Source organism: Pan troglodytes, chromosome 12, assembly GCF_028858775.2.
Source record: "Pan troglodytes isolate AG18354 chromosome 12, NHGRI_mPanTro3-v2.0_pri, whole genome shotgun sequence".
In the NCBI taxonomy this organism is placed as follows: Eukaryota; Metazoa; Chordata; class Mammalia; order Primates; family Hominidae; genus Pan; species Pan troglodytes.
Genome location: NC_072410.2, coordinates 20,071,539 through 20,091,926, shown reverse-complemented (window position 1 = coordinate 20,091,926; position 20,388 = coordinate 20,071,539). Strand labels below are relative to the sequence as shown.

Sequence of the window (20,388 nt, the reverse complement as noted above, 5' to 3'; positions counted from 1 at the left end):
AATGTGGATAAAGGACTCCAAAAGTTTTGGAAAAACGACAATGTCAGAGTGGATTTATTATGTATGACTTGCAAGCCTAATACTCAAATATATTCCATGAAGAGGCCAAGACGACACTTCCCGCACTAAGGCACTGAGGAATGTATTAGTGAGAGATGCACTTGCAGTTTTGAAAAGATTTGCGATTGCTCTCTTTTGTAGGCCAGGTATAGCCATGGAGGATACCACCTTTAAGATAAGCTCTCTGATTATATGAGGAAAAGATTTCCAGATTATCAGAGGCCAGGTCATAGCACTTAAACTCAAAAGACAAGGTGGACACATTTACTTTTAAGGTCAGCAGGAGTGTACCAGTCACCAGAATGCCTTGACCTGCAGGGATCTTTGACTATGGCTAATTGATTATAGCATCCCTGGGAATGAAATAAACAGAAAGCCTACCAATGATGAATACCCCAAGCTCAATGTTCCTCAATTCTGATGTATAGCATTCATATGGGTCCACTGCTGACATGGTTTGGATCTGTGTCCCCAAGAAACCTCATGTCGAATTGTAGTCCCCAGTGTTGGAGGTGGGGCCTGGTGGGAGGTTATTGGATCATGGGAGTGGTTTCTCACGAATGGTTTAGCCCCATCCTCTTGGTGCTGTTCTCATGATAGTGAGTTAGTAAGGGAGTTCTTGTGAGATCTGGTTGTTTAAAAGTGTGCAGCACCTCCCCTTCACTCTCTCTTGCTCCTGCTCCTGCCATGTGAGATGCCTAGCTCCTCCTTTGCTTCCACCATGATTGTAAGTTTTCTGAGGTCTCTCCAGAAGCCAAGCAGATGCCACCATGCTTCCTGTACAGTCTGTGGAACTGTGAGCCAATTAAACCTCTTTTCTTTATAAATTACCCAGTCTCAGGTATTTCCTTATAGCAACGCAAGAATGGACTAATACAACCTCCACGGGATGTAGAGGCATGGAAAACTCATGCAAATATGCTGATGTTTATGCTGCTCGCTGTGTCATGAGTGATAAAATCCTTTGTCTCTGATCCAGTCATCCTATGTCTTCTGCTGGCATTCATGAAATTGTAGTAGGCTAACTTAGTTCTTACATGGGGTGAATGGGGTGAGATAAAATCAAAGACCCAAGAGAGACCTGTACACTGAAAAATATTGCTCAGAAATAGGGAAAAATTTCAAAATAAATGAAGAAATATAACGTGATTGTGAACTGGGAGACTAGATATTATTAAGATAACCATTCTCATTTATGGTGTACTGCATGTAACTCTGTGTCATTTGATTTGTTAATGAGTAAAATACTGTAGCAAGAATTGGTGGGAATATGAACTGATATGTTTTGGCTTTGTGTTCCCATGCAAATCTCATCTTGAACTGCGGTTCCCTTAATCCCCATGTGTTGTCGGGGGGACCAAGTGGGACATAATTGAATCATGGAGGTGGTTACCTCCATGCTGTTCTCGTGATAGTGAGTGAGTTCTCAAGAGAACTGATGGTTTTATAAGGGGCTTTTCCCCCTCTTGCTCAGTACTTCTCCTTGCTGCTATACCCTGTAAAGAAGGACATGTTTGCTTCCCCTTCCACCATGATTGTAAGTTTCCTGAGGCCTCCTCAGACATGCTGAACCGTGAGTCCATTAAACCTCTTTTCTTTAAAAATTACCCAGTCTTGGGTATGTCTTTATAAGCAGTGTGAGAATGGACTAATACCTGGGCCAATAATGCTGGTGGAAATGTGCAATAGCATAATTATTTTTAAAAAGAGCTTAGGAATGTCTTAAAAAGTTCAAAGTTAAACACACACCTACCCTGTGACCCAACACTCTGAGATATTTACCCAAAAGATATGGGAACATATATGTAAACAAGGTATTGTACACAGATATCCATACAAGTCTTATTTGTAATAACCCCACAATGGAAAATCCAAATATCCATCGACAGGTGAATGGATAAGCAATTGTGGTATAGCCATACAATTCAGTATAATTTAGCAATAAAAACAATGAACTCTCAATTTCTATAACAACATGGATGAATCTCAACATAATTATGCTGAGTGAAGAAGCCAGCTGAAAAGGAACACATGCTGTATGATTCCTTTCATATAAAAATTGTAGAGGGCTTCTGGTATCTGTGCCAACATATAAAGAGCTTGGGAAGTTGCCACTCCCATTATTAAAACAAACACACATAAAAAGATAGATAAACTGAAAACCAACAACTTTTCATAGATACCTAAGAGAATTGGGGATCACAGGGCAAGCCATTGCCTGGAAATCTGGAGAGACAGACTAGAATTAGAATTACAGTCAAGATCAGCTTACTGGGAGCAGAAGCTGCTGGGACTAGTAACTAGTAGGATGACTTCAGGGGTAATTTTGATGAATTACTTGACCTAAATGTGGCGGGCATGAGATTTAGGAACTCTTGGAGAGTTAGTTTTAGGGATACCCCCACGATTTAATGGACGTTACCTACAGAAGATCCACCAGGTTCTTATTTGAAGATCTGAGAAAAATTCCGTCAGGTTCCCAGCGGAAGGAAAAGAAAAACAAGCATTTAAAAATTCATCCAGGGGAAACCTAACCATATTGAAATACACCGAGAGCATTCTGTATAACAAAGGTGAACCATGTAAGGGAAACTCCTAGCCAGAATCTTACGTTACCTGGAAAAGGGAAACTTGATAACTCAAGTCTCCTCTATCTTTGTTTCATATGAGGGAAGAAAAAAAGCTAAAAATGTTTTTAAAGGTTAAACCCCAGACACTTAAGCCCACTAAAACATTGAAATTTAATCATAAGATTATAGAACCTTTCCCCTACCCAACACCTTACAAAAATATTAACAAGGTTCCAGTATAATAACAGTGAATTACAATCGAGATGCAAGACACAGACTGATTAAGAAGTTTCTAGGGAAACCCAAAGGCAAGAGGGGAGAAAACACAAAACAAGGAATTAGAGGCAACTGAAGCCCTTGGAACCTCCAGCTGTGAAAATATTTAACACAGCCTAGCTCCTAGCCAGATTAACATGAAACCTCAAACAAAAAGCCTGGTTACCTGAGATCCTATGACTCAAGACATTATGTCTGGCTTTCAACAACAAAATGTTTACGATGTGTGCTAAAAGACAAGAGAAAGCAATCTGAAGAGACAAAGCAAGCATTAGAACTAGACTCAGATATGACACAGGTCTTGGAATTATTAGACATGGAATTTAAAATAACTATGCCTATTATGTTAAGGGCTTTAATGGAAAAGTAAGCAACATGCAAGAACAGAGGGATAATGTAAGCAGAGAGATGAAAACTTAAAGAATCAAAAGAAAATTACAGAAATCAAGAACACTGTAACAGAAATGAAAATTGCTTTTGATGGACTCATCAGTAGATTGGATACAACCAGGGAAACAATCATTGAGCTTGAAGTTAGGTCAATAGAAAATTCCTAAACTGAAAAGCAAAGAAAAAAAATAATAAAAATTCAAAAGAATTGAATATTAATGAATTGTGAGATAATTTCAAGAGGTATAAGATACCATTTGGTATCCTATAGCAAAAGGGAAAGGTGTAAGATACCCTTTGGTATTCTTTTGGAATATCAAAAGGATAAGAAAGAACAATTACTTGAAATAAATAATGGACTAGAATTTTCCAAATTTAAAGACAGACACCAAACCACATGTATAGGTAGCTTAGACAACACCAAACAGGATAAATACCAAAAAATCTACTCTGAGGTATAGCATATCCAAAACACAGAAAACTGAAAACAGAGAAAATCTTGAAATAAGCCAGAGAATACAAACATCTTACTTATAGAGGAGCCAGGATAGAAAATACAACTGTTTTTTCATCAGCAAACATACAAGCAAGTGGTGAGATATTAAAAGTGTTAGTAGAAAAAATCCACCAACCTAGAATAATTTTATATCCAGAAAAATTATCCTGCAAGAGTGAAGGAAAAATAAAAATTTTCTCAGGTTAAAAAAAAGCTGATGAAATTCATTTCCATTAGCCATGCCTTTCAAAAAATGTTAAAAGAAGTTTTTCAGAGAGAAGGAAAATAGGTCAGAAACTTGAAACTACATAAATTAGTGAACAGTGTCAGAAAAGGAATCCATGAAAATAAGATCTTTTATTTTTCTTATTATTAATTGATCTAAAAGATAATGGTTTGTTCAAAGTAATAATGTAACAGTGTACCAAGTGATTATAGTATGAAGATAAATGTAATGAATCACAGCAATCTTATCAGGGAATGAGGGAGCATTTCGAAATACAAAGTTATAAGATATCAAAGTACCTGCAAGTCAGTATGTTATTTGAAACTAGTCTTAAATTAGTTGTAAATGTATATTGCAAACTCTAGGGCAACCACAAAATATTTTGAAAAATAAATATAATTTATATGGAAAGAAAAGAGAGAAAGTAAAATTATAAAATGCTCCCATTAAAACCAGAGAAGAGCCAGGCATAGTGGCACATGCCTGTAGTCCCAGCTACTCGGGAGGCAGAGGTGGGAGGATCATTCGAGCTCAGGAATGGGAGGCACAGGGAGCTATAATTGCCGACTGCACCTCAGCCTGGGCAACACAGTGAGACCCTGTCTCAAAACCAAACAAATGAACAGAAACAAAACAGAGAAGGCTGGATAAGAGCGGAAGATTAAAGAAACAAGGAACAGTGCAACAAGTAGAAAACAGTAACAGACATGGTAGATATTCATTCCACTATATGAATAATCACTTTAAATGTGATTGGTCTATATATGCCAATTAAAAGAGAGACTGTCAGAGTGGATTGAAAAACAGGATGCAACTATATGTTGTATACCCAAAATCCACTTTACATATAAAACATATTAAAAATAAAAGGCTAGGGAAAATTATATCATATTGACACTAATCAGAAGAAAACTGGAGTAGCCATATTAATTTCAGACAAGATGTATTTCAAAACAATAAAAGAATCATGTGTAGAGAGGAGTACTGCATAATGATAAAAGGGTCAATTCTCCAAGAAGAGCTAACAACCTTATTGTGTATGAACCTAACAGCAAAGCATCAAAGTACTTGAGGCAAAAACTAATAAGATTTCAAAGAGATGTGGACAAATCCACGATTACAGTTGCAGACTTTAACACCTCTCTATCAGTAATTTATAGATAAGATACCATCTCACAACTGGGTTTAATTGATATTTGTGAAATACTTAACATCAGCAAAATACCCCTTTGTTTCAAGGTCAAATTGACGTTCACAAAGACCACATTCTAGGCCATAAAATAACGTTTTAACAAGTTTAAAAGAATAGAAACAATAAAAACTATACTTTCAGATCGCAGTGAAATTAAACTAGAAATCAGTAACAGAAAATAGCTTGAAAACACTCAAATATCTGGATATTAAACAATACGCTTATAAATCGCACCTAGCTTAAAGAAGCCTCAAGAACAATTTGAAAATATTTGAAACAAACTACAAATGAAAATGTAACTTATCAAAATTTGTGAGATGCAACAAAAGTGCTGCTTAGAGGGAAATTTATAGTATTAAATGTATATATTAGAAAGAAGTTTTAAAATCGGTAATTTATGCTGCCATCTTAAGAATTAAGAGGAAGAACAATTTTAATTACTTTGTTTAGAATCAGATCTCTGACCTATATCATATTCTTTCTTTCTGAAGAAATTGTTTTAGCGTTTCTCGTACAGCAGATCTTCTGACAATAAACTCTCTTTGTTTATGTTATATAACTAGGCTTGATTTCTCCTTCAGTTTTGAAGTGTACAGAATTCTAGATTGACAAGTGTTTTATTTTTTCTTTTAGCCCTTAAAATATTTCGCTTGTTGTCTTCATCCTTATATGTTTTCTTATGAGCAATCTACTATAATTGTTGCCCTTATTCCAAAAGCAATTTGTCTTTTTTGCCTTTGACTGTCTTTAAGGTTTTATTTTTGTCTTTGACTTTCAGCATGTTGAATATGAGATGCTTACATGTGTTTGTTTTCTATTTGGGCATTAATCCTACTTGGTATTCTCTGCATTTCCTGTCTCTGTCATTTGATGTCTATCTATAATTCAGGAATATTCTCAGCCATTGTATCTTCAAATATTTCTTCTTTCCCATTTTCTCCATCTTCTAATTCTAGAACTCTAGCAACACATTGGTTAGACCATTTGCTGTTGCCCAACAGATGTTGGATAGTGTATTCTTTTTTTCCTTTGTCCCCTCACTCTTTTTTATTTATGCTTTTTTTTCATTTAGATAATTTCTATTGATCTGTGTTTACGTTCACCAATTCTTTCCTTGGCTGTGTTTAGTCTGATGATAAAACTGTGAAAGACAATCTTCATCTCTGTTACTTTGTTTTAATATCTAGAATTTACATTTGAATCTTTCTTAGAGTTTTTATCTCTCTGTTGAAGATACCTATCTGGTCTTGCATGTTGTTTAACTTTTCCATTATAATCTTTAACATATTAGTTATAGTTATTTTAAGGTGATTGTGTGATAGCTTCAACATAGGAGTCATATCTGGGTTTGCTTGTAATAATTCCTTTGTCTCTCAGATCATTCTCTCCCTCTCTTTCCAACATTATTAAGATATAATTCACATACCATGTGATTCACCTACTTAACACATACAATTTAATGGCTTTTGATATATTTATGAAGTTGTGCAACTATCACCACAATTTTAGAATGTTTTAATCCCTGCCCCCCAAAATACCTATATATTTTAGGCATTACCCTCCAAACCTCCAGTCCTCTCAGCCCTAGGCAACAACTAATGAACTTTCTTTCTCTATATATTTACCTGTCCTGTATATTTCATATAAATGGAATTATACAATAAATATTAGTTTGTGACTGGGTCCTTCAGCATGATTTCAGGGTTCATCCAGGTAGTAGCATGGATTCCCAGTAACATTCCACTATATGGATATACCACATTTTATTTATATATTCGTCAGTTGATGGCGAATTGGTTCCAGTTGGTGGGATTGGTTCCAGTTTTGGGATATTATGAATAATGCTGCTATGAACATTTGTGTATAAGTTTTGATGGTAACATATGTTTTTATTTCTCTTGCCATAGAATTAGTGGGTTGATGGTACCTCTATGTTTAAACTTTGGAGAAACTCAAACTGTTCTCCATAGTGACTACACCAATTTACACTCTCACCAGCAGTGTATGAGAGTTCTAATTTCTCCACATTTCACCACTACTTTTCACTTTCTGTAATTGGATTATAGCACATTCTAGTGGATGTGAGGTAGTATCTCACTATGGTTTTGATTTACATTTCTCTGGTGGCTAATGATATTAAACATTTCTCATGTGTTTATCGGCCATTTGTATATCTTGTTGGGAGAAATACCAGTGCAGATAATTTTCCTGTTTTTTAATTGTGATTTTTTTTAAATTATTGAGTTATAAGAGTTCTTTATATGGTCTAAATACAATTCCCTTATCAGATATGTAATTTCAAAATGTTTTCTTCAGTTTTGTGAGTTATCTTTTATTGATATCAATGTCCTTTGATGCACAAATGTTTTTAATTTTGATAATGTCCAGTTTATCTATATTTTGTTACTTATGCTTTTGCTGTGATATCTAAGGAAACATTGCCTAACCCATGACAATGAAGATTTGTTTGTAATTTTTCCTAAGAGTTTTATACTTTTAGCACTTAAATTTAGGTCTCTGATCCCCTCTGAGTTATTTATTTATTTTTTCTCCAAGATGGAGTCTCGCTCTGTCACCCAGGCTGGAGTGCAATGGCGCAATCTTGGCTCACTGAACCCCTCCCGGGTTCAAGCAATTCTCTTGCCTCAGCCTCTCGAGTAGCTGGGATTACAGGCAGCCACCACCACACCTGGCTAATTTTTGTATTTTTAGTAGAGATGGGATTTCACCATGTTGGCCAGGCTGGTCTCGAACTCCTGAACTTATGATTCGCCCGTCTCGGTCTCCCAAAGTGCTGAGATTACAGGTGTGAGCCACCATGCCTGGTGTTAATTTTTGTATATTTTTTGATGGAGGGAAGAACACAGACTCTTGCTGTTCTTACTGAATTTTAAAATATTTTCTTTAACAAATGTTTTACAATTTGCTTTATGCCTTTAGGACAAATTACTTAGACTTTAAATGATTGGATATCTTAAATGGTTTTCATCAGTTATACTTGTTCTACTGGGGAGTGGGTCATGGAGCTCCTCACACTGTCACCCTGGGAGTGAAACTCGGACTGTTTTTATTTTTTCCTTTTTTTGGTATATTCTGTAGTATTTTGTTGAAAGCTTAACATGACGCATAGGACAGTACATAGTGAGATGTATATATATTTTCAGTTGGAGATGAGTCCTTCCTTTCTGCTGGTCCTTCCTTTCTGCTAGTTCTTCAGTGTAAGGGTGTGTGTTTATCCAGTCTCCTTGGACATTGTCTTTGCCAGGGAAAGTGTCATAATCTGTATAGTCTCAGTTATGACAGGTGTAGAAGATAATACAGACCCAACTAATTCTATGCCTTTGAGTACTGTTTTAAATATAGGCATGATCACTATCTCAATATTAATGAGCAAGGAACATGCATATTAAACTCATGTCTAGTCCAGGATGATACTGACATCCAAATTGTTGAATATGGTGGCAGAGGTCATGACAACAGGAGCCTCTGCACAGTAGTTAGGTAGGTATATAGTAGGTAGAAAAGTGGTCTTCCCATGTTTAGTTGAGATGCCATGTAACCATGAAATGTAGAGCCTATGGGAAAATAAAAAAAAAAACAACAGGATCTTTAAAGGAAAAAAATGAGAGAGAGCTAGATAGGCTGCTAAGTGAGTCCAGAGGGTCTTGTATAGACAGATTTGTCTGTGACAGAGTTCTGGTGGTTTTAAACATCTTAAATATCTGACACTGCCATTATTAGGCATTTCAGTAACTATTCTTTGTTCGAATAATATGAATCTTCAAGAGCTTTTGAGATGGAAAATGCATTTGTCAGAATAGGCTAGCTCCTCTGCTGCCTTTATAAATCAACCCTTAAAACCTCAGTGATTTAAGACAGAAAGTGTTTTTTTTTTTTTTTCTTGCTCAATATCGTGAAAATGGCCATACTGCCCAAGGTAATTTACAGATTCAATGCCATCCCCATCAAGCTTCCAATGACTTTCTTCACAGAATTGGAAAAAACTACTTTAAAGTTCATATGGAACCAAAAGAGAGCCCGCATCGCCAAGTCAATCCTAAGCCAAAAGAACAAAGCTGGAGGCATCACACTACCTGACTTCAAACTATACTACAAGGCTACAGTAACCAAAACAGCATGGTACTGGTACCAAAACAGAAATATAGATCAATGGAACAGAACAGAGCCCTCAGAAATAACGCCGCTTACCTACAACTATCTGATCTTTGACAAACCTGAGAAAAACAAGCAATGGGGAAAGATTCCCTATTTAATAAATGGTGCTGGGAAAACTGGCTAGCCATATGTAGAAAGCTGAAACTGGATCCCTTCCTTACACCTTATACAAAAATCAATTCAAGATGGATTAAAGTTTTAAACGTTAGACCTAAAACCATAAAAACCCTAGAAGAAAACCTAGGCATTACCATTCAGGACATAGGCGTGGGCAAGGACTTCATGTCCAAAACACCAAAAGCAATGGCAACAAAAGCCAAAATTGACAAATGGGATCTAATTAAACTAAAGAGCTTCTGCACAGCAAAAGAAACTACCATCAGAGTGAATAGGCAACCTACAACATGGGAGAAAATTTTTGCAACCTACTCATCTGACAAAGGGCTAATATCCAGAATCTACAGTGAACTCTTGCTCATATAACACTACGAAGGTCAGGCAACTCCCCCAGGTAGCTTTTTTCCCTATGGTGACTTAGAGACCCATGCCTCTTCCATTTCGTAGCTCTCGTATCTTCAAGGTTGCCTTCAGAGGCAAAGTGAGAGATGGATAAGCCCCATTCATTCTTGAAATCCTTGGATTGGGAGTAACTTTCCGTGTAGGCACAAACAACCAAAATCCAGAAGTGCAGCTCCAATCTAATGCCAAGGAAAATGGGAAATCCATGGACACCGATAGTCTGCCACAGACAGTTCATCTGCCCCGCAATGAAATGCCCTTGATCAGCTGGTTCTCTTGGCTCTGGGTCTATCTAGTCCTGTGAGTGGCCCTCTCACTGCTGCTGTCATTGGTCCTACTGCTCCTAACCTGTTGCTCTGTCCTATGTATAATTCTAAGTCAATTTGATAAAGCGTATGTTTTGGTCTAAAGATAATTTAGACATACTCAGGTTAGAATGAGAAAAGGCACAAAATAACTTTTTAATAGATTATCTGCTATGTGGTGGGTGCTATGCTGGGCACTTTACTAAAGTTATCTTTCATTAATTGCTTGAATTCTATTTTTTAGTCTAGGCTGGATTTAACTATGACTAAAATAAACAAAACAGAGTCCTTAATTGCATTTCACCTCAGTTTTCCTGATGTAAGTTATTAGCAATGTCAAGGAAGAAGCATTACTATTATAAGTGTTGTGACCTCCTAAGTTAAAAGGGTATTTTCTTCTCGTCTTCTTCTCTTTTGTCTTTTCTTTTTTATTCTGAGTTCTCAAATTAAGCTGATAACATAAAAATGACATTATCTGAGAAAAATTTACATTAATTCTAACCCAGCCCTCTTTTTACTCTTTCATTAAGATTGATCTTAAATTATTTCTCCAGTTATCGAAGCTTTGATTCTCCACCACTCTTAGAGCTTTGGGAAAGAAGAATGTAATTTCAAGACGTCTGCAAGTTCAAGGATAACTCTAAAATAAATAATGTATGACACAGATCCAAGATTACTGGAGGAATTTATCACAATAAATGGATTTATGCATTTTAAATGCATTTTAAAGAGATAAATTTAGTACCCTAAAATTGGACATATTTCCAAGAATTAAAACTTTATATTCTTACTTATCTCACTTTGGTTTACAATGTAAAATCCTGAACCTATTTTCTAAAAAGTAGAAGAAGAACACTTTAGCTTTAAAAATATAATATTATTTCTAATAATATTAGTAGCATATAAAACAGTAAAATATTAGATAGTAATAAGGAATGAAGTATTGACACATTCTACAACATGAATGAACTGGGGAAAATATTATGCTAACTGAAAGAAGCTCATCATAAAAGACCACATATTGAGTGTCCTCTATATATTCCATTTAGATGAAATACATGGAATAGGCAAATACATAGAAACAGAAGGTAGATTAGTGGTTGCCGGGGGCTGAGGGTGAATTGGGAATGAGGAGTGACTGCAAATAGGCAATTTCTTACTGGGAAAGATGAAAATGTTCTGAAATTAGATTATGGTGATGGCCACGAAACTCTGTAAATATACTAAAAATCATTGACTTCTATACTTTGATCAGGATAATTTTATGGTATATTAGTTATATCTTAATAAAGGTGCCTTAGAGAAAACTTTGAACCAATCATCTGTTGTGAAACAATTTGGAATCATAAAAGTACATAATTATGTACAAAAGAGCATTTATAATATATATACCTGTACATATTTCACATGGAATTAATTTCATCCTGTTCAAGAAAAGATCATTTTCCCTTTGTATGACAATATAAAGTTTCAAACACAAACTGCCTCTGTAAAATTTCAAAATTAATTATAATTTTTATGTAAAAAATATAAATATTTGCTTCCATCCTATACAAAAAAAATTAGATGTATGTTTATATGAATAATACAAGGAATGAAAAACATACTTCAAAATGTTTCTGGTGATTCGTCTAGGTGGTGAGATTGCCCTTTGTTTCCTTTCTTTGCATATTTTTCAGTTTTCTATGTGGAGATCATATTAATTAATTTATAATAAATAATTTTTTTTTAAATGAAGCAGGAAAAGATGGCTGTCTAATACCTCAATAATGAAAAAAAAGCATTTTTTTGCTTAAGTAGTATGCTACTTGCACAGATTCACTTTCGCTTCCCCAATGTTCCATTTTCTGGTTTGAACTCTGATGCAGTTGCTTTCTGCTTATTGGTCTGCTAGTGAAAGCAGATTAAGCATTTCTGCTATCAAATTTTAAAAATTCAGTGTTTAAAAAAAAAGTGGCATAATAGAAGTTTTGCTAGACCTTCCCAGAACTTTATCATTGTATAATGTATGAGATTTGAAAACTGAAATAGAACAACTTGTATGTGCCTCCCATGGTTGTAAGTAGGACCATTATTCCTATACCTGTTTTTTGCCGATGTTGCTTCTGTCCTAAGGAAATTCTGCCATCTGAGTCTTCCTTAAAGCAAACGTACACCTTCCCAGAATCATCTTTTATTTCCTCCTTTTGTCCATCTCCCTGATTGGCCATAATAGGGCATTCTTCCAAATGTCAGACAGTCAAAACCTTATGAAGGTCTTTCCGGGTATTCAATGGGTGAATGAATAAGAACTTGAACACATTTGGAGTCTGCTACTGGGATGAGTGTCACTTCAGCTCATTCTCTCTCAGACTCTGCAGAAATCAGTTTTGTGATGATTGCATAGAACAGTGGTTTCCAACCTGTTTGGAAACAGTGGTTTGGCAACCTCTGCATGTATTTTTTATTGTCCCTACCTGGGTGAGGTGTGATTGTCCTTTTTACCCACCCACTGTGTTCACAGTGCTGTATGAGTCCACTAGGACTGCCACAACAAAATACTACAGACTAGGTGGCTTAAAAACAGACGTTTTCTCATAGTTCTGAAAGCTGGAAGTCCAGATCAGGGTGCAAGCAGGGTTGGTTTCTGGTAAGGCCTGCCCTGCTGGGTTGCATATAGCCGCCTTCTTGCTGTGGCCTCATTTAGCTGCTTCACTGTGCATGCTCAGAGAGAGATTTCTCTGGTTTTGAAGCCACGTTGTTGTCTGAGGTAGTACCCAAGGTTCATTGCCTCATGCCAAGAAAGTTAAGGACATGGACACACAAGGAGTGAGTTTAGGAGCAGAGGTTTAATAGGCGCAAGAAAGAGAAAGGAGAATAGCTTTCTCTCGTGAGAGAGCGGGTTGCCCGAGTGGGTCTTCCGGCCCACTGCGGAGTTCACCGGATTTTATAGACAGGCTTGAGGAGGCGGTGTCTGATTGACATAGGGCACACAGATTGATTGGACCAGGTATGACGTTTACATAGTGCATGGGGAAGCTGGCCACCCCACCCTTTTCTTATTAGGCAAATGAGCTTTCCACTTGGCCTGGGCTGTGTCATCTGCTGCCTACTGCAAATGTGGTTGGAAAGGAGAAGGAAAGATGGAGCAGCCATTTTGAACATGCATAGTCCTAGGTGGCCCTTTCCTATTGGCACAGCTGCTGGCTTTCTTCCATGCAAGCTTCCAGCCTGCCCTTCTGTGTCTGCAGCTTGATTTTACAGGCTACTCTTTGTTAGCAAAGAAAATGATTTTGGGGCTGCTTTTCATTAAAAGGAAAACCTTACCAAGGACTTTCCTACCCTCACTATCTGCTACATAACTTCTTCTTAACTCCTGTATCATTATGTCCTTTTTCTTTCTTTCTTTTTAGAGACAGGGTCTCACTCTGTTGCCCAGGCTGGAACTCACTGTCACCTTGAACCCCTGAGGGCTCAAGCGATCCTCTTGCCTTAGCATCCTAACTATCTAGGGCTAGAGGTGCATGCCACCATGCCTGGCTAATTTTTAAATTTTTTGTAGAGATGGGGGTTTCATTATCTTGCCCAAGCTGGTCTTGAACTCCTGGCCTCAAGAGATCCTCGTACCCTGGCTTCCCAAAGTGCTGGGATGACAGATGTGAGCCACTGTGCCCAGCCTCTTCTTATGAGGATACTAGTCTCGCCAGATCAGAGCCCACCCTTTTGATCTCATTTAACCATAATTGCCCACTTATAGGTTCCGTCTCCAAATACAGTCCCACGGTGATTAGGGCAACATACGAATTTTAGAGGGACAGGATTTAGTCCATAGACAGTGCTTAGGGCAAAAAGCCCTGCCATAAAGAGATTCAGAGTTGTCTCAATTTCCTCATCAATAAAATGAGAGCAATCCTGTTGCTTATTGCAGTGGATGATTGTGGAGAGCAAAAGAGCTGACAAACATCAAGCACTTAGAACAGAGCTGGAGACAGTGTGAGAGCTACCTAAGTGTTGGGCATTGTTACTTTGTTACCTTTGACATTTTTGTTATTTAGTTGTTGTGTCATTTGGGTATCCTGATATGCTCTAATTTTTAAGTGCTTACCCCATACCACATATGTATAATAATTAAGCAGAATTTAAAGGACCTGGCTGAGCAGAACGTGAAGAGAGAGCTGTGGAGCCGTCTATGTAGAATCTGTGGCAGCACCTTCAGCAGGCCTGGGACAGTGGCCTCTGCCTGGACCACTTCTGACTATTTTACAGTGATGCAACAGCAAGGGCTGTTTCCTCTTGGGGACATGGTGGCACTCTGGTTACAGCAACGTGTCTCCTTGCATTTCACTCTCTTTCTCACTGATTAGGTTGTCTTTCCTTTGGGCCATATGACCTGAACTTGCTGGGTCATTAGAGCCTCTTACAAGCACCTCGTCTGGAAAGTCAGTTGGAAAGGAGTTTGCAAGTCCATTACATGTTTCCTGATAAAGAAGGAACTAGTAACATACCCCAGAGACAGAGATAAATCAGAATTTTTCTTTCTGTAAATTAAGACTCAAGTCATTGCACATAAGAAATGTGCAGAGCACTTTTATAACTGAAGGACAGAAGAGGAGAACCTTTTCATTCACACAGCTTCTAGCTTATGAAGTGTAATATGCAACCTTAGAAAGAATTATTTTAACTCTAAACGAATGAGGAAATTAAATTGAAATTACAATAGTTTAAAATGTATATTTGTTTATAAAATAGATCTATCCCTGTAAGTTACATCATTTTGATTTCTAAAATTCCCCAAATTCTGTATTAAATGATTTCACTCTTTGGTCCCCAGTTTTGCTTATGAAATGTTTTACTGTGTGCTTATTGCATTTGAAGGCAGGATTTTAACAAATGAGTTTGAAGCTTCCCCCCCCACCTTCAAGAGTTACTATACTTAAATGTATTAATATAATTCTTTATGAAATAGAGGCTGGAGCTAGATAGCAAACCCTTTTGCAGAGGGAAGGGTATTTTTGTTATAAAGCTCCCTTGGTGTGAATTACTTGTATAGGTGACTCTCAATTTAAATAAGCATAAACTGCCTAAATTAATGAGGTGAATGAGCTTATGGATCTTGCTGTAGTCATGTTCAGTGTAAACTATTCATTGGGGTCTAGATGCTTAGATGAAATCATCTTAGTTAAGGCTATTCGGCATCAAATAATGTGAAACTAATAAGTCGTTGTTCTACTATATGTATTTTTATTTTTTAAAAGAAATTGAGATGGGGTCTTGCTATGTTGCCCAGGCTGGTCTAGAACTCCTGGGCTCAAAAGATCCTCCTTCCACAGCCTCCCAAAGTGCTTGGATTACAGACATAAACCACCATGCTCGGCCAGTTCTTCATTTTTGATAGATAAAAATTCCCAACGACTGACTGTAATGTTCGTTGGAATGCAAATTTTGCCTATGGCCAGCAGGTGGCAGTATTCAAACCAATTTAATTAAGCTCAGTAAGATGAATAGCTGAATTTTTACTGAGCATCTACCTTACTGCATTGTGCTAGGTGTAAGAGATGCAGCACTAAACAAAAACCGAACCACTTATTGTCCTGTATAGTTTATTTGTTGTTCTTGTACTATATGTAAGACTAGAAAACCTGTGAATAATCCCTGAAAATGCTTACAATATGACCATGTTTTATATTGATGGGTAAGGGAGGTAGTAGAGAGGATGCCACACAAGAATCACAAACTATAATACAAAACTAAGATTAAAGGGTCGGTAGAATCACAGAGACATGTGGCTCATAGGCAGTAAAAATCTGTTTCAATAATGATCATAGGGAAGCAATTGTTCTTCGGGTCATCTCTCAGTTTACTGTCTTGTGTCTAGGATGATGGGCCACAGTCCCTTATGTGTAATCCTTTGGGCCAGATGTGTTTAGAACTCAGAATTTTGGGGATTTTAGAAAAGTAACACAATACATATACCGTGCATTACCTAACACCCACTCGTGGAAACTGGGGAACCTTGAAATAAATCAAACACATTCATATTTATGCCATAAAATATATGAGAATCCACACTGTATGGCCTCATGTTGGTCAGATCTGCTTTGCCAAAAGCTTTGGGTTTTCAGAGACTTTTGGATATTAGGGTGGCAGATGAGGTATTGTACACCTACAACATACTATCCTATGAAAAAAGAATCTACACTAAAATCTCCAAAAAAGATGTCAGAACTTTCTTTGGTAAACCATTCCAGTTTTCTAGAACATGGATTCGCAGTGTGTAGAAGCTATGGGAATTTGATTTCTGCATTTGTTTAAAAATTTGTTCTGCATCGTTGGGTGTTGAGCAATGACATGCTTGTGTTTTTAAACTAAAGTAGACTAGAATTAATTTTGTTTTGGGAATGTTTAAATCATTTCATCAGATATTTTGAGCTAATTAAGAATATTGCAACATTAGGATTAGAAATATTGACTATAGAAAAAAGAATGTTTTGCTTATGATCACTTAATAATGTGACTTGAGATTTCTGCTGAGTTTCAGTGTACCTACTGATAATATAAACAAGTTAACTAAAAAGTTAAGTAAAAAGATACTGAATCAAAGCAGGCAAAGCCTTCTGTTGCTTATAGTCATCCAGCTGTTGCTTATCCAGTTTTATTTAACTTGTGAAAACCAAGGGTAGAATTTACCATAATGGAATGTTATTGATCTTAGTGGACTCTAGATTTTAACAGATTGCTTTTTAATTTTGTAATTTAAGAAACAAACTTAGAACATTTTCACTGCAATTTCTCTAAGTGAATAGAGACCCTAAAAGAAATATTATTTCCAGGAAGCTGGAAGAATCTCCAAATGAAGTTATGACTGAAATAAACAGGATAAGAGGGAAAAAAAGAAGGATAACCAGTGAGGTCACAGAGCTTTTCAAATGAAAGAACCATACCAGTGTTCTTAGCCAGGCACGTTATTCCTTCAGATATCTGATTTTACAAATTGACTTTGTTAATTTGTTTTATTGTTGAGTCCTTTCCTTGTTCGCAAAAGTATTCCAAGCAGTGCGTATAAACACATGCAAAAATGTGAGGAGCACAGGAAGGAAATTAAGGAAGGCAGGGTGGAAGCTAGCACGTCACCGTTTGTACTTAGCCTCCGATCTTACCAGGTACCAAAGTGAAGAGAGAAGCACTCTCAGTTACATGAAGAGTATTACCTCACTGAGGCCAGAGAGCACATTCTAGTCACTGTATCCACCCAGGCACAGCATGGTATGTCTTGGAGCAGGCAAGTGATATATGCTTGATATTATGAATATTTGTCAAATGAATCAAGATTTGTAGTGTCTTTAAGATGAAAAATAACAGTAGTGCTCTGTAGAAATTCAGCTTGTATTTAGCACTCAGACATTTCCCTCTGGCCTTCGTAAGGGGATGCTATTTGTAGGGGCCAATGTCCCCAGTAACATCGTTAAGAATAAGGGGGCAAATTGTATATGGGCTTTTCTTCATTTGCTCATTCATTATTAAACTGATATGATTGTTGAAGAAAACATTTATTGACTCAATTTGTTCCACAACATGTGGATTCTAAAAACCATCTAGGAAAGGGAGAGTGTAATTAAACACATATGAAAACTTGTATGAGTTATGTGAATCTCCTTGCAGAGTGTTGCCGTTAACACTTAAAGAACATGTAGTTCATAGTAGGCACTTGGTAAATATTTATTGAAGGAACTAATGAAGAGGTCATCAGGTAGATGGAAGAAAAAAGCATTCTAATCAGATGGGGAACAAGCAAAGATTTGAGGAGCTACTGGTGCTCCAGGTGGAAGGATGATGTGTGTGTATTGGTGTGGGAGCAATGGGAACACCTGGTGAGAAATTAGTCTGGTTTGGTGAAATAGATTTAAATCAGATTTTCAGTGCTAGCAAAGGGAGTTTTATTTTATTGTGTTTTTTGCTTTTTAATTTTGTTTTATTATTTGTTTTTTAATTTCTTTGTCAGAAATGTGATCTCCACCTAAAGTGGAATATAAAGCTAATACGTAGAAACACCAGCTCATTTGACACACGTCATCTTACCAAGTACCCCTAATAATCCTCTGAAGCAGTATTCCCATTTTCCATATTAAAAAACAGAAATCTGCCGGGTGCAGTGGCTCACGCCTGTAATCCCAGCACTTTGGGAGGAAGAGGTGGGTGGATTAATTGAGATCAGGAGTTGGAGACCGGTCTGGCCAACATGGTGAAGCCCCATCTCTACTAAAAACACAAAAAATTAGCCAGATGTGGTGGTGCGTGCCTGTAGTGTCAGCTACTTGGGAGGGTGGGGTGGGAGACTCACTTGAACCCGGGAGGCAGAGGTTGCAGTGAGCTGAGTTCCTGCCACTGCACTCTAGTCTGGGCAACAGAGCGAGACTCCTACTCAAGAAAAAACAAACAAACGGAAACTCAGAGAGTTGAGCCATTGGCTCAAGATCACTCAATAATGAAAGGAAACTCCAACTCTTCTTAATTAAGCACAATCCCATTCTTTTTTCCTTTTTTTTTTTTGAGAGGGAGTCTCACTCTGTAGCCCAGGCTGGAGTGCCGTGGCATGATCTCAGCTCACTGCAACCTCCACCTCCGGGGTTCAAGCAGTTCTCTGCCTCAGCCTCCCAAGTAGGTGGGATTACAGGCACCTGCTACCACGCCTGCTAATTTTTGTATTTTTAGTAGAGACTGAGTTTCACCATCTTGGCTAGGCTGGTCCTGAACTCCTGACCTTGTGATCCACCTGCCTCGGCCTCCCAAAGTGCTAGGATTACAGGCGTGAGCCACCGGGCCTGGCCAAAATCCTATTCTTAAGATTGGCAAGGAGGGAGAGTAGAGTATCTACATGGGGAGCAGACCTGCTACCTATTCTTTCCCCCAGGCTCATCTACTCTTGGACGATCACTCCGCAGTCCCTTCTCAGCCACATTGCCTCCTCATTTAGACTTGGGAGCACAGGGAGGACAGGCTGAAAGTCTTAAACAAACATTTAACATTTAGGAAATTAACATGGTCATTACCCATAAATTATTGAGTTGCCTTTAGTAGTGGGACCCCATGAAGATCCCTCTTTGCTTACCTCTGTCCTTCTTCATGTCACAGAGAAGATCTTTAACTCCTCCAACCATGAAGACCTTCAGAAGATGAAATTCCTGCCCAGGAGAGTGGATGCCCACAGAGACACTGGTTGTTTCATATTCTGCCTACTAAAGACTTATCTGTATTCAAGGTATTGGAGTACTCGTCATGGTGCCTGCCACTTGGTAGAGTCTTATGCATATTAGCTACTATTAGACACCTCATTTTACATTTTTGACAATCAACTTCTCCTACAGTATTGATCCTGAGACATGATGGTTATTCTTGTGGCCCTGATGACTCAGTGTTTTATTCTGTTCTCATGCTGCTATAAAGAACTGAACTACCAGAGACTGGGTAATTTATGAAGAAAAAAGGTTTAGTTGACTCACAGTACTGCAGGCTTAACAAGAAACATGACTGGGAAGCCTCAGGAAACTTAGAATCTTGGCGGAAGGCAAAGAGGAAGCAAGCATCTTCGTCACAATGTGGCAGGAAAAAGACAGTGAAGTGGGAAGCGCTACGCACTTTAAAACTATCAGATTTCATGAGAACTCACTCACTATCATGAGAGCAGCAAGGGGGAAATCCATCCCCATAATCCAATCACCTCCCACCAGGTCCCTCTTCCAATCTGACATGAGATTTGGGTGGGGACACAAATCCAAACCATATCACTCAGTGTGATAACCTTATCAATGTAAAGATAGAGTCAATATTCCCATAAGGAATAGACACATAGACTAGCAATGGAGCCGTTTTATTATAGGATTATTAGGAGTTGAGGTTGAGGCTTAACCAGCCCTTTCTATTGAAAGGCCCCTTTTCCTGGCCTTTCATTAAAAAAGAGAGAGAAAGGGAAGAGAGAACCTATGTCTCAATTTGTAGATTTGTGAAGAACACCACAGCTGCTTAACAGCCTTCCTAGTGCATGGACATTTTCTTAGGCTTCTAAGATTACTTGGGGAAGCAACACTGAATGGCTGTTAAAATTCCTTAGGAATCATGGAAAACTAGAAGAGTTTCAAGTGACAGGCAAATGTCCAATTTTCTGAAGAAAAAAGACACCTTTTACCTCCTCCATGGTAAGCTCC

General features: G+C 37.7%; 1 protein-coding gene across 6 annotated transcripts in view; it reads left to right on the top strand.

Annotated features, from left to right (window-relative positions):
• TMEM182 (transmembrane protein 182) overlaps positions 1–20,388 on the top strand; it is a 250,522-nt gene that overhangs the window by 1,979 nt on the left and 228,155 nt on the right. For 3 of the 6 annotated variants that reach the window (XM_063788932.1, XM_016949196.4, XM_063788935.1), the window contains exons 2-3: positions 19,319–19,445; positions 20,295–20,379. The exons of 1 other annotated variant lie outside the window; for it this stretch is intronic. In XM_063788932.1, the coding sequence (XP_063645002.1) occupies positions 20,377–20,379 (3 nt within the window). In that variant the 5' untranslated portion in view covers positions 19,319–19,445; positions 20,295–20,376. The remainder of the gene's footprint in view (positions 1–19,318; positions 19,446–20,294; positions 20,380–20,388) is intronic. 2 more of the 6 variants (XM_063788929.1, XM_016949198.4) reach the window with 2 other exon arrangements.